The sequence below is a fragment of the Gymnoscopelus microlampas genome, assembly GCF_963454915.1.
Source record: "Gymnoscopelus microlampas genome assembly, chromosome: 9".
Classification (NCBI taxonomy): Eukaryota; Metazoa; Chordata; class Actinopteri; order Myctophiformes; family Myctophidae; genus Gymnoscopelus; species Gymnoscopelus microlampas.
Genome location: NC_139946.1, coordinates 12087612 through 12105687, shown reverse-complemented (window position 1 = coordinate 12105687; position 18076 = coordinate 12087612). Strand labels below are relative to the sequence as shown.

The 18076-nt window shown below is 40.3% G+C and overlaps 1 protein-coding gene across 1 annotated transcript; it reads right to left on the bottom strand.

Moving 5' to 3' along the window:
* Positions 1-273: 273 nt before the first annotated feature.
* On the bottom strand, positions 274-13484 carry creb3l3a (cAMP responsive element binding protein 3-like 3a; the record flags this gene model as incomplete). The annotated part of the gene is made up of 10 exons (XM_084065959.1): positions 13369-13484; positions 12276-12395; positions 9311-9572; positions 7175-7308; positions 6024-6134; positions 5221-5327; positions 4799-4867; positions 4546-4630; positions 3916-4009; positions 274-599 (listed from the first exon to the last, which is right to left on the bottom strand). The coding sequence occupies exons 1-10, from the start codon at positions 13387-13389 to the stop codon at positions 274-276; spliced, it is 1329 nt and encodes a 442-aa protein (XP_083922085.1). The 5' UTR covers positions 13390-13484.
* Between the last annotated feature and the right edge of the window lie 4592 nt (positions 13485-18076).

Below are 18076 nucleotides of genomic sequence, written 5' to 3'. Positions count from 1 at the left end.
CGGATACTCAGTTCGTCTTGACAGGCTTTTTTTCACAGTATACAATGAAGTGTAAAATTAAATTCCACACACCAATATAAAACAGAATAACAAATAAAGTGGGAAAATGCATATAGACAGCACCAACAAACATTCTACTAACTAGAGCAAAAACAGGAAGGATTAACATAGTGTATTTTCCTGTTTGTGTAAAAAGCAGTGCAGGATAGTTCCTTGTATCTAAACTAGGTGAGAGGGAAACGGGGGGGGGGGGGGGGATTGTGCTTTTTTTTTTCACATGTCATCGGCATGTGGCCTCAGTCTGGCCCGGCGGTGTGGATCCAAGGTTACAGTAGCTATGTGACCGGTAATGGGGTCTCCATGGAAATGTTTGATCTCGTCCTGCCGGCTGTTGTTGAGAGACAGGTGCTCCAAATTGGACAGCGCCCGGCCCACTCCCAGCTTCCCCATCAGCGAAGAAATATCCTCCATGTCCACGTCTCCTAGGAGACGCCGGCGATACAGGGATGTGGGTTCCTCGTCGTCGGGGGAGAATGGATGGTCAGCGACATGTGGCACAGCTAGGGAGGCGTGGAGACTGTGCAGAGACCGCGAGTGCACTATTGTTATTGGGGCGACAAGACAGAGAGATAAGGCAGACGAATTACTGAAACCTCAGTGGACATCTGTATTTGTAATGTGTTTTCTTCTTTTTGTCAGGTGTCAAGGTTTTCTTTATTTAAACATCTTGGGTACGAGTAGCCTACAGGAAAGTTAATTCCTTTTTGTTCTGGTATCCTCAGACATTGTAGCAGCGACAGCAGCAGCAGCACCAGTAGAAGTAGTAATAATGATAAACATATACAATGACAAGGAAATAACACCAAAAAAAGGATAATGAGAGAATCAAAGACAGCAGCAGTATCAATACATTTGTTCCATTAGTCTATAGACCACCAAAGTCCTGACGTCACTCGTTCATCCCCAGGTTCGTAAAGTAATTTTGCTATGGAGAATAACATTGGGTCATCATAGAATCGTCTCATATAAGAATTGGGGTCCAAAAATAAACAAACTGTCTCGTCTCTGCGCCATTGTCAGGGAGGTGGTTCTGTATAGTTTATGATAGTCAGTCACTTATATTTGAAACAGCCTGTTTCTGGCGAAAATGTAACTAATTCGGCGGAAGTAACATTATCGTTTTCTCACCGTCAGTTGATGCTTCATATCCATAAGAGTCAAATCGCCGTGGTCATTTGTTTATTTTTGGAACACAGTTCTTATTTGACGCGATATTAAATACGTCTATGGGATTCAGAATGGGGGTGGACAACTGCGAACCAGGTAGACAAACAAAGGATGCGTAAATTACGTCAGACTTCGGTGGTCTACAGTATAGTACTTAACCAGTAAGATCTGGCTTTAGGAGGACCACAATGGAAATAAACTTTATTATGATTTTATCCTCGGTGATGCTACTTGACTGTATATCGGGAAGTGCTATTGTGCTCTTTTTTTTAAAAGTGATGTCACTAAATGAAATCAGTCAATCAATCAATAAATAAAGCCACATTCACTGCCAGGGGTTTTCTAAAACAGGCTGCAGCCTCTGCCAGCATTTCTAACGATTTTTTTTCCTTTTCAAGTTGTTACAGAATATGTTTCTCCAGTATGACTGATCCCCTGATGATTGCTAGTGTGCTTTCACAAATGTCAGCGAGGTCATCGCGACCTCGTTGACATTTGCTGTCTGATGTTTGAAAATAGCATGTTTCACTCAAAAATACATAGTAAAACACAGGAAAAAAGTGAATTTTGTCTCCGTTATTTTAACAGGGAAGTGAATGGAGCAGTAAATCTTTGGGTCGCGTTATCTCCTGGTTCTTTGTGAATAACGGGAAAAAAGAAAAAAAAAACGTTTTTGGCAGGCAAGTGGTGTATTTCCAAACGTTTTTGGCCACATAACATCAAGTTATGTTTGGAGAATAGCCGATCTACAAGCTCTTCTGTGAGCTTGTACATCTGCTATTCTTTTAATGTTCTTTACAACTATAATAACGTGCCCAAAAATGGAGATGCCACGGTTAAAGTTGCATGGAGGTGCTACAGTATACAGGTTCTTACACCTAATTTATGAACATCTGTCTGGGTTGTTGTTTAACACCAGGTTGTATGTGTGAGTCTGACATGATTCTATAGCTTCTGTTTAACCTTATGACATTATAGACTGCTGTTACCATCTACAAAATGTGTAACTTGGCCTTTTGGCAGTGCAATTACCCATAGAAAGCACAACACTGATTGCATTCACAGTGCTGTCAGACCGTTCATGACAACTAATTATAGCATTCTGCCAAGCACGATAATCCTGCATCTTGATTACGCAGCTGGTTCATTTTGGGCTTGGTATTAAAGGTTTTGAGAACTTTCTTCTCCCAGTAGTTGTCAAAGAACAAGGTCATTTTGGTCACAAGGAAAAAAGAGTCTATTTCTGTATTTATGTGTTTTCTTCTTTTTGTCAGGTGTCACAAGGTTTTTCTTTATTTAACCCTTGAAGACCGGGAACGCGTCATTTGTGTCATTTTAAGATTTCTTTGGCTATTCAAAAATAGCAGATATAGCGTGGCACCGAGTGCCGCACTATGAGCTTGTAGATCTGCTATTTTTGAAAAATCGTGAAAATGTGTGCAAATCTTTGAATATATATATATTTTAAAGCCAACATTTTTAACTCAAATCTTTGCTTCTGGGGATTCTACAAATCTCTTCAAAATCCTAACAGTTTTTTGAAAAAACGTATGTTGCTATGTCAGTGGTTCTCAAACTTATTCATGTCAAGGACTGAAACATCTTGATTACGCAGCAGTTAATTTTGGGCTTGGTAAAGTTTTTTTTTAGAACTTTTTTCTCCCAGTAGTTTTCATGAACAAGGTCATTTTGGTCACAAGGAAAAAGAAAAAGGGAGTATATTTTTGCTGCTTCTCACCCATCAGCTGGCTCTGATGAGTGCACATATGGGGGAGCTGTTAGGGGTTGTTAGGGGGCAAAGTGTCTTGCAGGGACACTTTGGCATGTAGACCGCTGGCCGAGGTGACTGTAGTGGTAATTTGTTCGTGCAGAGAGACACGTGAGGGTCAGTTACTCCAATAACACCTGAGGCCGATTCTACAAATGCCTTCCAAATCAGTAGTTCAGAAACTTCTTTGTGCCAAGGAGGACCCCCCGAAATGACATATGTATTTGTCCGCGGACCCCCATCTGAAAACGTTTTGTGCCAGGTTACCCCCAGAAGAGAAGATTTGTGTTAACTATTTAAGACCGGGAACGTATCTGTGTGTCATTTTTAGATTTCGTTGGGCTATTCAAAAATAGCAGCTATTCAAGCTCATAGCGCGGCACCGAGTGCCGCGCTATGAGCTTGTAGATCTGCTTGTAGATCTTTTAACTCAAATCTTTGCTTCTGGGGGGTTCCTGGAACAAATTATTTTACAAATGTTGGCTTTAAGAAAAATATAATCCAAGTTTTGACACAAATATTTACGATTTTTGAATAGCCAAATAAATCTAAAAATGACACACAGATGGGTTCCCGGTCTTAATGGGTTAAAAAAGACTTTCAATATTTTTCAAATATATTCAAAAATAGCAGATGTAGAAGCTCACAGCGCGGCACGAAGTGACGCGCTGTGAGCTTGTATATCTGCTATTTTTGAGAACCACTGTTCTAAATCCTAAGAGTTTTCAGAAAAACCTATGTTAATGTTGCTATATTATAAATCTAAAATGACACAGATGCTCTCTGGGTTAAATGAGCACCCTTTTGCGTGCCAGAGAAAGATAATAACAATAATACTCTGGCTATATGACAAGGAAAGTGCTGGTTTGGATGACAGGCTTGCATGGGCATTCAGCGTTATGTTGTTGAGGATGACTCACCTCTTACTGGACCGAAGTCTCCCTGGCTGACTTTGGTGTCAGAGAAAGGCCTGAGACTGGGGAACAGTATTAGAGAGAAGGACAGGAGGAGGACCTGAAAAAAGCAAAAGGGCACAAAGGATTGAAGGAGTAGGTGAGGGGAGAAAAAAAACAGAGATATTGCATCAGTCACACAAAGTCGTTCGGAGCTTAAAAGCTTGTGAGGTTGTGGATTTGTAAGTAAAACACCAGAACGTACTGTACTTTTCTCCACCACTGGCTACAATCGAAGTTAATGAAGGGCCACCCTTCAGACAGCACATCTCTCTCCTTTCGTATGTGTCGTCCATTATGCCTGTAGACAGACCGTCTCTAGTACACCTATATAGATTAAGCCCCATGTGAAGATGGCTGGGTTTTGACTGCGGCAGTTCAATCAGTGCAGTTCATCAGTGGAGATTGGGAGACTGTTGTCGCTATTATTTGGCTTTCTCCATGAAAGCTCTTTTTGATAGTTAGAGGCTGACTCATCTGGCGTGTGTTTTACTTTTTTTATCTTCTCGGCTCAAACGCGCGCACGCACCCACGCGCGCACGCACGCACGCACGCGCACACACACACACACACACACACACACACGCAGGCTCTTACCAGAACACAGGTGCCCGCCTGGGCTGGCTTGTTAGTGCTATTCATAACCATAGCCTGGAGTCTGCGCAACTGCTCCACTAGTGTCCTGTAGGGTAGACAGAACGTTTTGAAACATTTGTCAATGATATTCTTGGAGAGAAAAAAGAAGAATAGAAAGGGATAATGGTTTACAGATTGAACGCATTATGAACAATGAATTTCATAGGGAGAGGAGTTGACGGGTGTGACAGGTATAGTGGATAAAATCCCTTACGTGTTGCATTTCTCCAACTGGAACACTTTCCTCTGCAGCTCCTGGTTGTGGGCATTGCAGGCAGACATCCTATCAAGGACAACGTCCCCAGACAACGTGGGTTAGAGAGCTCAGTGGAATAACAACACAAGGGAAACATCTTTCACTGTAATGTTATGGAAATCCTCTCAAGGACACGCGGTGTCACGTTCGTTCATACGATGTGTACACATTTAATATTGACTTTAATTTATATTAAACAAACAAAATTTAAATAGATAAAGTTGATGTTCTTCAGCCATCGATTACTTTTACATGGAAGTGGCTCCCGTTGTTTAAATTGGGCCACAGAGACTGAGATTCAAGGACCGTCTCAAGGACGATGAACAACACCACAGTATGTGTTATGTTTGTACATAATATATTACCCTTAGCCTTCTTACCTGTTCTCCAAGCCGTCAATATATTCTTTCTTTTTCTTCCGACTCTCCTGGGCAGACTGCTTATTGCGTATCTTTCTGCGAATCTTCTTGAGAACTCTCTCTTCATACTGATGAATGTAGACACAGCTAAACCATTCAGTCATTGATACTCAACACAGTTAAAACGGTAGTGCTAATTTAACATTCATTTTTGATAAATGAACACCATAGATTTGACTGGATACTTCATTCATATTAATCCAAGACCGAGAAAGCGTCTGTGTCATTCTAAGATTTCTTTGGCTATTCAAAAATAGTAGATCTACAAGCTCGTAGCGCGGCTTGTAAATCTGCTATTTTTGAAAAATCATGAAAATGTGCGCAAACATTTTGAACTCAAATCTTTGCTTCTGGGGGGTCCCTGGAACAAAATACATATCATTTTGGGGGTCCTTGACATGAAAAAGGTTGGAGAACCACTGATGTTATAGCAACATAAGTTTTTTTTCAAAAAACTGATTTAGAAGACATTTGTAGAATCCCCCAGAAGCAAAGATTTGAGTAAAAGATGTTCGCTTTAAAAAAAAAAATGTATTCAAAGATTTGCACACATTTTCATGATTTTTCAAAAATAGCAGATCTACAAGCTCATAGCGCGGCACTCGGTGCCGCGCTATGAGCTTGTATATCTGCTATTTTTGAATAGCCCAAAGAAATCTTAAAATGACACAGATGCGTCCCCGGTCTTAATGGTTTAATGGGCTGTGTTGTTTCCCCCCTTTTGCTTTTCGTGTTTTTTTGGACAAAAATTCATCACTATGTACCTTGGTCAGTGGTAATTGGCTGGGCAGGGTCACACCCTCCTTGGCCAGGAGCTTCTTCTCGTCCTCATTGAGAATCAACTCCTGGGAGGACTGCTGAGATGGCTGTGGAGGCTGGGCAATAGGACAGGAATACCAATATGTAAGTAAGTGCTTGATTGAACTTCTCTCACTTCGCTCTCTCTGACCCCAAACTTTTAGTTTGTCCTTTTCCATCCCACTTCCATCCCTACGTTCTCAGAGGCGGTAGTGTTAGTGTAATATTGTATACTGGCCACGTCCTACCTCTCCACCACTCTCATTCCATGCCAACCTCAAAGCAATTATACCCTTTTGAACTTTTAATCCTGATTTATACTTTGTTGTGCGATGGTCTCACTGACCGAAAATATCCAATATGACATTGCAAAACCACAACGCATCGCCGCACATATGAAGCACAAGTCGTGCCTCTCTCTGTTTTATGTTACTTGTGCTGTGAAGTTGGGGTCAACATCTGAACAATGTGGAAGGACACATAGCTCTCATCTCTCTTGTAAACTCCATCACACAACAATAAACAACAGTCTAGTACATTCATCTGTGTTCAGATGAAATCACCTTTAATTTGACTTCAGTTTATCACAGCAAATCATCAATGTGACATCACAACGCATTGTGAGCTTGTAGATCGGCTACTGTATTTTCAAATGGCCAAAATGTATATAGGGCTGAAGTGGTTTATGTATGTTTTGTAATAATAATCACAAACAAAAAAGTAACTAGTAACTAAAGTTTTCAAATAATTGTAGTGGAGTAAAAGTACAATATTTGCCTCTGAGATGTAGTGGAGTAGAAGTAAAAGTTTTGAAATTTGGTTCCGTGAGAGCACCAATGTTCCAAAAATTTAAAACGTTCTACAACCAAGTTTCTTTTGGTGGAAAAGGGAGGGGCCAGTGTGAGCTTGCGGATAATGGCAAAAAGAACCAAAACAAACGAGCCAAGAAACAATAAATAAAACCCAAACCCAAGGATATTTTGGAAAAAAACTGCGTTAGCAATCAAATTACATATAAGAGTCAGCATTGATGGATTGCCCTTGAGGCAAGTGTGAATGGGTGTGCAGTGCACACAGAAAGCCCTCCACTCCACCCCAACCTACAGAATAGACTTACTGGCTCTGGTGTGCCAGACAGCAGCAGATCCTTCACAGTTAGGGGGAAACAGGAGGACAGCTGGGGTCTGTGCTCATCAGAAGGACACCGTGTCTCTCTGTGCCTGCCAGGGAGAAAGTCAGGTTCCCAGCCATCTGCAAGCAAACAGGCACGCACGCACGCGCACACACACACACACACACACGCACACGCACACGCGCACGCACACGCACACAATCAGTCAACAAGTCACTCTTGTGTGTACTTCTCTTCTGTCCTGTTTTATCTGATTTTGTCAATCCCCTGTGAGAGACAGGCAGGCAGTCGGTCATGTGATGGCACAAAGCCAAAGTCATTATGATGAGCCACTTTCCCAAAATAATGACTTGGCATCTCTAGCACAGGGAGTAGACTGGCCGTCTTGGAATCGGAAAGGGTTCCTGCTTTGATCCCCGGCTCCTCCGGGCTGTACGTGTGCTGTCAAAGCAAGACAAGGAACCCCCTAACTCAGGGGTCTTCAACGTTTTCAGGCCAAGGACCCCTTGGCTGAGAGCGAGATAAAGCAGGGACCCCCATTATATATTGTATGTATATATATGTTTTCATAGATTTCATAGGCAGCTTCATAGACTTGTTTCACAGCACTATCATGTTGGATTCATGTTGATGTGTATTTCCAGACATTTAACCATGCACTTAAACAATACTTAGTAAACCTGACCTTTCACTCTGTACTTAGCCTGCTCTTTTTCCCCCCTATACTAAACCACTTTGCCGAAAATAGCATATCTACAAGCGCACAACGCCTCGCGCTGCTATTTTTGGCTAAAATTCCCCTCAGAATAGGGATGCCTGGTTGAAATGGTTAATGTAAAAATCACACAAAGATTTGGCGGACCCCCTGTAGTAACTCTGAGGACCCCCAAGGCCCGCCCTAACTGCTCCCAGGGTTGGTGCGCCGTCAGTTAGTGAATGGGTGAATGTGTTATCATTCACTCAATGTATATGCATTGTGAAGTGCTTTGGAGAGATGTGCTTATTAAATGCACCATTATGCATTACCTTGCACCATAGATCGTCTAAATAGGGCCCTTTGTATCTCCAAAGTTACTCTCTTTTCAGAAGGTTTCTCATAACAAAGACTTACAAGATGTATTTATTTATTTCCATCTCTTTGGTGTTAATGGGCTTCCATGCCATACCATTATACAACTATACAGAGATATCTGAATATTTTTTGTATTTACTATATCAGTACTTTGTGCTGCGGTGGCCTGCCTGTCATGTCACACCTGACTCTCATTTCACAATACAGAGGCAAATTAGAGACCCCGCAGGAAAACTACTTTAACTCAAGACCTGGAAGCATCTGTGTTATTTTTTAGATTTCTTTGGCTTTTCTAAAATAGCAGATCTGCTATTTTAGAAAAATCGTGAAAATGTTTGCCAATCTTTGAATACATATATATATTTATTTATTTTTAAGCACATTTTTTAACTCAAATCTTGGCTTCTGGGGGGTCCCTGGAACAACATCTTTTGAGCTGGTGGTCCGCGGCCCAATATATATGATTTTGTGGCCCTTGACATGAAAACCACTGATTTTATAGCAACATTTTTTTTCTTAGGATTTTTGTTAGGATTTAGAAGACAATTGTAGATTCCCCCAGAAGCAAAGATTTGAGTTAAAAATGTTTGCTTTGAAAATATGTATATTCAAAGATTTGCAACAATTTCCCATGATTTAAAATAAAATAGCAGATCTATAAGCTCATAGCGCGGCACTGGGTGCCGCGCTATGAGCTTGTAGATCTGCTATTTTTAGCCATTTTAAAGAAATCTTAAAACGACACAGATGCGTTCCACGTCTTAAAGGGTTTAACCACACTTCTGTGTGTGCGCGCGTTCGTGCAGTTGTGTGTGTTTGAGCCAAGAAGATAAAAAAAGGAAACAGACGTGCCAGATGAGTCAGCCTCTAAGAAAAACAACATCATTGTCAAAGCATTGTGAGCTTGTAAGCAATCTTTCTATGAACACGTGTGCCTTGAGATTATAACATGCTCATTAGGTGTGCCTTGGGTACAAAAAGTTTGAAAAACACTAGTTTGAATACAATACGTGTCATTGCTATTATTGATCCTGTACATGAATACTTACTGAGATCCATAGATAAGTTTGTCTCTAATAAGGCAGCTTCGGTCTGAGGCTGGGGGCTGACATACTGGGCCTCACGGCCAGAGGAGGGGGTTTCGGATCGCTGAGGACTGTCCATGTGGTCTGAAGGAGGGTCCTCACTGATGCCACTGTCACTGGGAGAGGGCGACCAGAGAGGGGAACCCGACACGGAATCATTGCCACTCAGGAGGACGTTGAGAAAGTCATCTTTTATGTCCTCTTGTTCAGCTGGTGGAACAAGCATCTGTTGAGTACAAACACCCAAGTATTAGTCTCTGTATCTACCACAATCAGTGGTGTAAAGTAACTAAGTACATTTACTCAAGTACAGTACTTAAGTACACTTTTGAGGATTTTTTTTTACTTTACTGGAGTATTTCCCATTTTCAGTACTTTTTACTTCTACTCCACTACATCTCAGAGGCAAATATTGTACTTTTACCCCACTACAATCATTTGAACATTTTAGTTACTAGTTACTTTGTAGATATAAATGATTACATAATAAAACATACACTAACCATTTTAGCCCTATTTTATACTTGGCTATTTGAAAATAGCCTATCTACAAGCTCACAACGCGTCGCATCGCGGCGCGTTGTGAGCTTGTAGATCCGCTATTTTCAAACATTTTAATGCTTTTACTTTTGGTACTTTAAGTACATTTTGATACCAATACTTTTGTACTTTTACTTAAGTTCATTTTTAATTCCGGACTTTTACTTGTAACAGAGTACTTCTACATTGCAGTATTGATACTTTTACTTAAGTAAAACATTTGAGTACTTTTTCTGACCACAATCAGCATGGTGGAGAGACAGGGCTGCATTTTAAGATACAGGGATAACCTATAGATTGTGTCAACATTATATTGTTGCAACATTAGGAGATGTGTCAACCTTCTGTCGGCTGTTTACAACACTGGTAAGTTTAAAACAACAACAATATGATAGCTTGAGGCAGGCAGTGGGTGTTTTTGTTTTGTTTTGTTTTGTTTTGTTTTGTTTTGTCGATAGGCTGGCATTTATTGCCTTTTGGACAATATTTGTCAAAATGGAAAAATCAATAAAGGAAAAAGATGGAAAAGGGTTCAAAGAATAATAAAAAGATGATAGTTCATCATTTAACCCTTCAGGAGCTTAAGTATTCAAAGTAAAAATCCAATATGCTTCACTTTCCTTTGTTATCCTTTCTCCTTTCTTTTTTTACACATGACTCCGTTTTCCTAATTGTGTTATTGTTGTATTTTGTACTTTTGTTTTTAATACTGTATACTTTACTTCCTGTGTGGGTCCTCCTGCTCCATGATAACTGATTGGCGTGGCTCCATGATTGGATCGGTGTGCTCCCCTGTGTATTCTATATAAACAGTATGTGTGTCTGTCTATATAGATATGGTACCTGGTGAAGGTCAGTTGACCGAAACGTTGTTCTTCATTGAATATTCTAAGTGAAGACAGTGTGCGAGACCACTTATTTTTTCGGTTTTCTGATACAATAGTTCACGTAATTTCCCAGGGCAACAGCTACAAACAGGAAATTCATGCTTTTTAATGTTCAGCTACGTTATTTTCGGCGTGCCACCATCATACTATGGAGTGTAGGCTTTACTGCCTGCTTACAGCTTACAACTTTTTCATGTCAAGGAACCCCAAATTTGGCAGCGGACCCACAACTGAAAATATTTCAGGGAATCCCCATACATGATTCATGCTGGCAAAATGTTTCAAAAATATTCAAAGATAATAAAAAAAATCACACCTGTGTGAAGGTAGCGGCGCCTTTGATATATTTTGTCATAGATATGTGTTTCTACTAGAGAAACAATATTAAATCTCTGTAAATGTATTTCAAGGCTTCCAGTGGCACTAAATAGTGCCATTGGAAGCGAATCACCAAATGCATTCCAAGGTAAGTCATTGAGGTAGTCATTGTTTATATAGACATCTAATTCTATATTCATGACATCATAGTGATGTCATGAATAGTAACATAGTGATGTCATGAATAGTGACCAATCAGAACGTTGACGGACCTGACCAATCAGAACGTTGACGGACCCGACCAATCAGAACCTTGGCGAGCCTGACCAATCAGAACGTTGACGGACCCGACCAATCAGAACCTTGGCGAGCCTGACCAATCAGAACGTTGACGGACCCGACCAATCAGAACCTTGGCGAGCCTGACCAATCAGAACGTTGACGCAAAAGCCAGGTATAGAGGGCTAATATCCGCTCTATACCTAAAGGTATAGAGCGGCTAGCGCCGCTAAAAATCACACCCAGTGTGAAGTGGGCGGTGTGTGGTCATCACAACATGACTCACTTAAAAAAAAGGATAAATTACTTTTTTTTAAAGTCCATACTGCTATTCATAGGGCTGCACATGTGTCATGTGTTTCTCTAGCCAATCACAGTCCTGAATTTGCAAAGTCAGCCAATCACATTACAGCTAGTGGTGATAACACTAGCTGTAATGTGATTGGCTGACTTTGCAAAAGTATAGATTTGCATTGACTGTGGAAGGGTTAGGGTTGTAGACTGCGTTGTAGACTATTGGCCAATCACGGTGCAGGATTGGTCAGTGTCCAAAACTCACTTATAGGGGGCGGTTACACCGCCCCAAAAAAAGATTCCAATATAAAAAAAGCAGATCTACAAGCTCACAACATACCACGATGCGATGCATTGTGAGCTTGTCTTGTCTTGTCTTGTCTTGTCGATGTATATAGAGTTAAAGTGGTTAAACTCATTTTAATGCCACCTTAACTCGTTTTCCTGGGGACCCCCTGAAAACCCCCTCAAGGACCCCTGGGGGTCCCCGGACCCCACTTTGAGTGGGTCACTGTGCCAGTGGACTAACTATACAGTCGGTCATGGTGACCGACGCGGAAAAACGGGGGGGGCCGAAGCAAAGCAAATACCTGTGGGTAGGTCACATGCACGTTTGGATCCTGGACCTGGAATGACCAGGACAGCTGGTTGCCAAGGTGTTCTGGCTCCTGGTAGAGGATGCCATCTTTCTGATCAAACAGCCAATCTAGCAGTTCGATCCCTTCACAGCCCTGGAACAAAACAGCACGGCATTATTGACACAACAATTTGACTACCCATTACCCAACCACCAGAGTGCTAAAACAAAACATGCCTCCTTCGGCCTGGCGGAGACAACAATACCAGCAGGACAATGAAGAGGTTGTAAAAGTAATCGTATACAGCAGTGGTTTTCAACATTTTTCATGTCAAGGACCCCCAAATTTACACTTATTAGCCCACGGACCCCCCATTTGAAAAGATATGCCAAGATACCCTCATAAGAGAAGATTTTTACGGCTCTAGCAGTCATTTTCAACCACTTTGATATCAAGGACCCCAGTTTGACATGCATTAGGCTACGGACCCCCATTTAATGGCATTTCTATCTCTGGGACCCCAATTTATATTGTAAACATCAATGCTAATGTAACTCTGAGAGTGTACAAATGGAACCAAATGGACCCATTTGGTTCCATTTGTACACTCTCAGAGTTACAGACCCATAAGGGTCCATTTGGTTCCTAACTATCATTTAGCTGGGGACCACCTGGAATCCCTTCAAGGACCACCGGTGGTCCCCGGACCACTGGTTGAGAACCACTGAATTACACCGTATGCTGTCAGAGACGTGACTGCTGTTTTATTGCCATCATTTGACCATAATGCTCCCTGTCGAGCCAAATGTCCCGTACAACATGTTCCAGCAATCTGTGTAGGGATGTCTGTCAATCAGGAAGCAATCTTCATAATTCAATACCTTCCAGTGCAATGATCGAATACATCCAACCTCTTCATTCCTGAGTTCTAAAAATATTACAAATCAATAAGCACTTACTGTATCCGTGGGCTTATTTGCTGTCCAGCCTGAACTTTGATCTTACGGTGCATACGGTACAGCCAATTTCTACTATTCTGATAACCGGAAATTTACTACCATAAATTATAACACAGAAAAACTAAGAAATTATAAGATTTTGGCTATTTTGGCCCATTTTGCCTTACCTGGTCTGAGTAGTGGTCCATAGTGTCACCGCCGGGTTGTCACCCCCAAACAGAAAAGGCCAAGACAATGCAAATCCAATCAAACAATCTTAATGTTCTATGTGGTAGAGTTGTTCTTGTCCCACTACTGTGTTTCTCAGGTCCAAAGTTTAACACAACCTCCAACACAACACACCCAGCCAACTAGCCAAGCCATGTTCCCATTGGCTACACGCACAGACTCAATCTGATTGGTTAGTCCAGAGTGTAGATCTAAAAAGGCAACTGATGAGGTAATGGAGGATGTTTAACCCTGAGGTTCTGATTCTACAAATGTCTTCTAAATCAGCTTTTTGAAAAAAAAAAACGTATGTTTCTATGTCAGTGGTTCTCAAACTTTTTCATGTCAAGGACCCCCAAAATTATATGTATTTGGCAGCGGACCCCCATCTCAAAATATCTTGTTCCAGGGACCCCCCAGAAGCAAAGATTTGAGTTACAAATGTTCGCTGAAAAAATATGTATTCAAAGATTTACACAAATGTTCTCGATTTTTCAAAAAATAGCAGATCTACAAGCTCATAGCGCGGCACTCGGTGCCGCGCTATGAGCTTGTAGATCTGCTATTTTTGAATAGCCAAAGTGTAAAGTAATGCTTTTTAGCTCAAATCTAAAAATGACACAGATGCTTCCCAGGTCGTAATGGGTTAAAGGCCTTATTTATACTTGCGATGCAACATGTTGTCACAAGCTTTTAGATCTGCTGTTTTCGGGGCACGCCACGGCACGGTGCACAACCAGGTACAAATCTGACATGAGTCTCCCTTAAAGTATGTACAGGATTGGAAGGGGCTTTTCCTTGTTTTGTCTGACAGTTTATTGACAGGTTTAATGATCTAAGATCTGACCCTTGGCATATATTATATATTGACCAAACATTGACCATCTTAATATGGTATTTAAAGGCTAGAGCAGTTACATAGTATGGTGATAATATACATCATTATTACTTAATTTGACATAACATGTGAGTAGATAGTATTATTACAGTAATAACTAAAAACTAATTTTAAGTGCAACATTAACATTAAACCACATGTTTCTTTATTTAGGTTTCTGGCCATACTTTCATTATCTTCAATAAAAGGTCAAGATATGCATTTGGGTTCTTTAATAGGGAAAGATGCAATTCATTGGAACATTTTTACACATTTTTATATCTGTAATAACCCTAGGTTACAACTGTAACCCAGGTTTTATTAGTAATGTAAGAATGGTACTTACTACTAACTACTGTTGTATGATACCTGTACCTTTTGGGTTATTTTTGCCTTAAATACCACTGTGCTATATTATTTATACGTTTTTTGTTTGTTTTTGTGGCCAAAGAATGTAAGAAAAAACGAAACAGAAAGTGGACTGAACAGTGGCCACACCTTATCATGATGTATATGTGTGCTCACATCATGTCTAGTTTTTTTTGTAACTGGGGACACAGGTTGCTCTCGCTTTTGTTTCCAGACACAAGGACGGACATGTCATTATCTTGTTAACAGGCTTTTGAAATGTTAAACATGGCCAAACATCAATAACAGCTTCTACTGACGTACTTGCTGCTTGCCTGAGAGAACTCACTCCTTGTTAGGGTGACTGTGGGTCTATATGTTTAGGGTCTGTGGGTCTATGTTTAGTGTCTGTGGGTTTATACTGTATGTTTAGGGTCTGTGGGCAGTGGTGGAAAAGGTACTCAAATGTTTTATTTAAGTAAAAGTATCAATACTGCAAAAAAGAAGTACTCTGTTGCAAGTAAAAGTCAGTAATACAAAATGTACTTGAGTAAAAGTACAAAAGTATTGGTATCAAAATGTACTAAAGTAACAAAAGTAAAAGTACCAAAATGTTTGAAAATAGCAGATCTAAGCTCACAACGTGTCGCGATGCGACGCGTTGTGAGCTTGTAGATCGGCTATTTTCAAACATTTATATATAGCCTAGGTATAAAATAGGAGTAAAGTCGTTAATGTATGTTTTATAATATCATAATTTATATCTGAAAAGTAACCAGTAACTAAAGTTTTCAAATAATTGTAGTGGAGTAAAAGTACAATATTTGCCTCTGAGATGTAGTGGAGTAGAAGTAAAAGTACTGGAAAGTGGAAATACTCAAGTAAAGTACAAATACCTCAAAATAGTACAGTACTTAGTTACTTTGCACCACTGTCTGTGGGTCTATATGTTTAGCCACCACACAGCTAATATTCACTGTGGCAAACATAATGAAGTATATTTGGAGTTGTCATTGTCACAGACCACAAACAGACATATCCTTCTGTGTAGCCTACTGCTGCGTGTCACTGACACATAAGCACACCCACCTTCCTCCAGTATTATTCTGTGTGAGCTCACTGCCTTGTCAAGTCATTTCACTCTGGGATTGCAGCCAATAACCGTGATGGTTTTTCATTGGGAGAGGGATTTTGTTATCATTATGGCTTCAGTATCTGATGGAGAAGGATTCCAAAGGGCAAAGCACCGCCTTGGTAGTCCATAAACCATTTTGGAACACTATCAGAATGTATTGGAATTATAACAATAATCAATCCCCTGACAGACAGTGTTTTATTATTCATTCATTTATTTATTTAGAGGTGGAACTGGCCAGTTCATGATTTTTGATCAAAGCCAAGAATGTGTAAGACATTATAGTAATAATCAATCCCCTGACAGACAGTGTTTTATTATTGTTATTATTTATTCATTTAGAGATGGAACTGGCCAGTTCATGACTTTTGTTCAAAGCCAAGAATGTGTAAGACAACTTTATGCCCCCCCCCCCCCCCCCCCCCCCCCTTCTCCCCTTTCTTTTTTTAATGGAATTAACAAAAACTATGGAGCTTGCACAAAAACAAATTATTATACAGGAGAATGGAACAGATCTTTTTTGTTGCATCAGTCTGTTTGGCCATTTGACCATCATTCATCTTAAATTTTGATTAATTAAAACATGTATGGGATTTACTGGAATTCTTGCTTTGAATATTTGGTTATTTTTCTGCCAGGCCGCCCAGTTGTCTTTTTTTGAATAGTAGATGTAAGCTTAAGCTCACATTGCGGCGCGTTTTGAGCTTGTAGATCGGCTATTTTCAAAAAGCCGTAATTTTCCAATAGCCGATGTATATGTAGGTTTAAAGTGGTTAAACATATTTTGGTGTAGCTTGTTTACATGACTCCCTTTTAGATGACATAATCATGACCTTTAGAAGAACACCAGATAACACATTTAGATCATTCCTGTCCCCAGTGTGTCTGGCTGGCTGCTTAGTGGCTTTCACAAGCAAAACATGGGGGTAGGGGGTCGGGGGTGAATCATCATGAATGAATAGAAAACGGATATTAAGTCTATGTGTCACTAAAATGTAATTTATGTGTCTGTGACTGTGACTCATTCTTACTGTCCACTCCATAGTCCACGCTGTCTACAAAGCTGCAGTGTTGATTTCGTCGACTAAAACTATGACGAAAAATGTTCGTCGACTACCTTTGACGAAAACTAAATAAGAACTAAATAAAAACTAAGCTACAATGACTAAAACTAAGACTACATATACTGACAATTTCGTCAACAATTAAAAACTAGACTAAAATGTTAGTGAGGGACTAGTGGAGAAGAGATCCAGTAGAACTAAAAGACATTTTATGTTTGGTTGCGCTTGGGTGTTGCACTCTGAAAATAGCAGATCTACAAGCTCACAACGTGTCGCAGCGCGACGCGTTGTGAGCTTGTAGATCTGCTATTTTCAGCATGAAAGCAAGTGTAAAATCAGCCATTACGACGCCATCAAGGCACCGCCAAAATACATTTTAGTCGACTAAATCAACTGTAGATTTAGTCGACTAACATCTTATGATATTTAGTCGACTAAAACTAGACTAACAGTAAAACATTTCAGGTGACTAAAATATGACTAAAACTTATATATATAGTGAACAGTGTTCCAATTAAAAAGCCTTTGAACTTCGGCATTTCCATATTCACACAGTGGCCATTTTGCAAAATAGAATAATAAAAGAGAAAATAAAATAGCATCTGCACAACCATAGTGCAGTGTAATACTGAATTTAGGAACATTATTGGGGTTTTATGGATGGGGTGGCAGTGGCTCAGGGGTAGAGTGGCCAGGTAGAGTGAACTGGAATCCACAAGATTTTGATCCCGGGCTCCCCCAGAGTTAGTGTCGAAGTGTCCTTGAGCAAGACACTGAACCCATAATTGCTCCCGATGAGCAGGTTGGTGCCTTGCATGGTTTCCTCCGCCATCGGTGTATGAATGTGTGTGTGAATGGGTGAATGTAATGCACAATCTAAAAGCGCTTTGGATAAAAGCGCTATATAAATGCACCATTTACCATTTATTTACCATTTACCACTAATCCTAAAAGATTTCTTTGACGGTTTTAATTTACTGTAAGTACTGTAACATAAGACACTTGGTTATGCCTATAATTTGCACACAGATATTTGGAAGACTTCTCTGTGTGCAAATATGAGTAAAGCGATATGTGAGTATTGATGTAGTTGTTATAGAACACAAATGCATTACCAATGAGCCTGAACTGCTTGGGTACAATTCAACACCGGACAACAAGCCTCCACTTGGTTCATTAAACACCATCAGTGTCTGCATGAATTTATAGCCAATTAAATAAACACAGTTTCGCAGCCTGTTGCA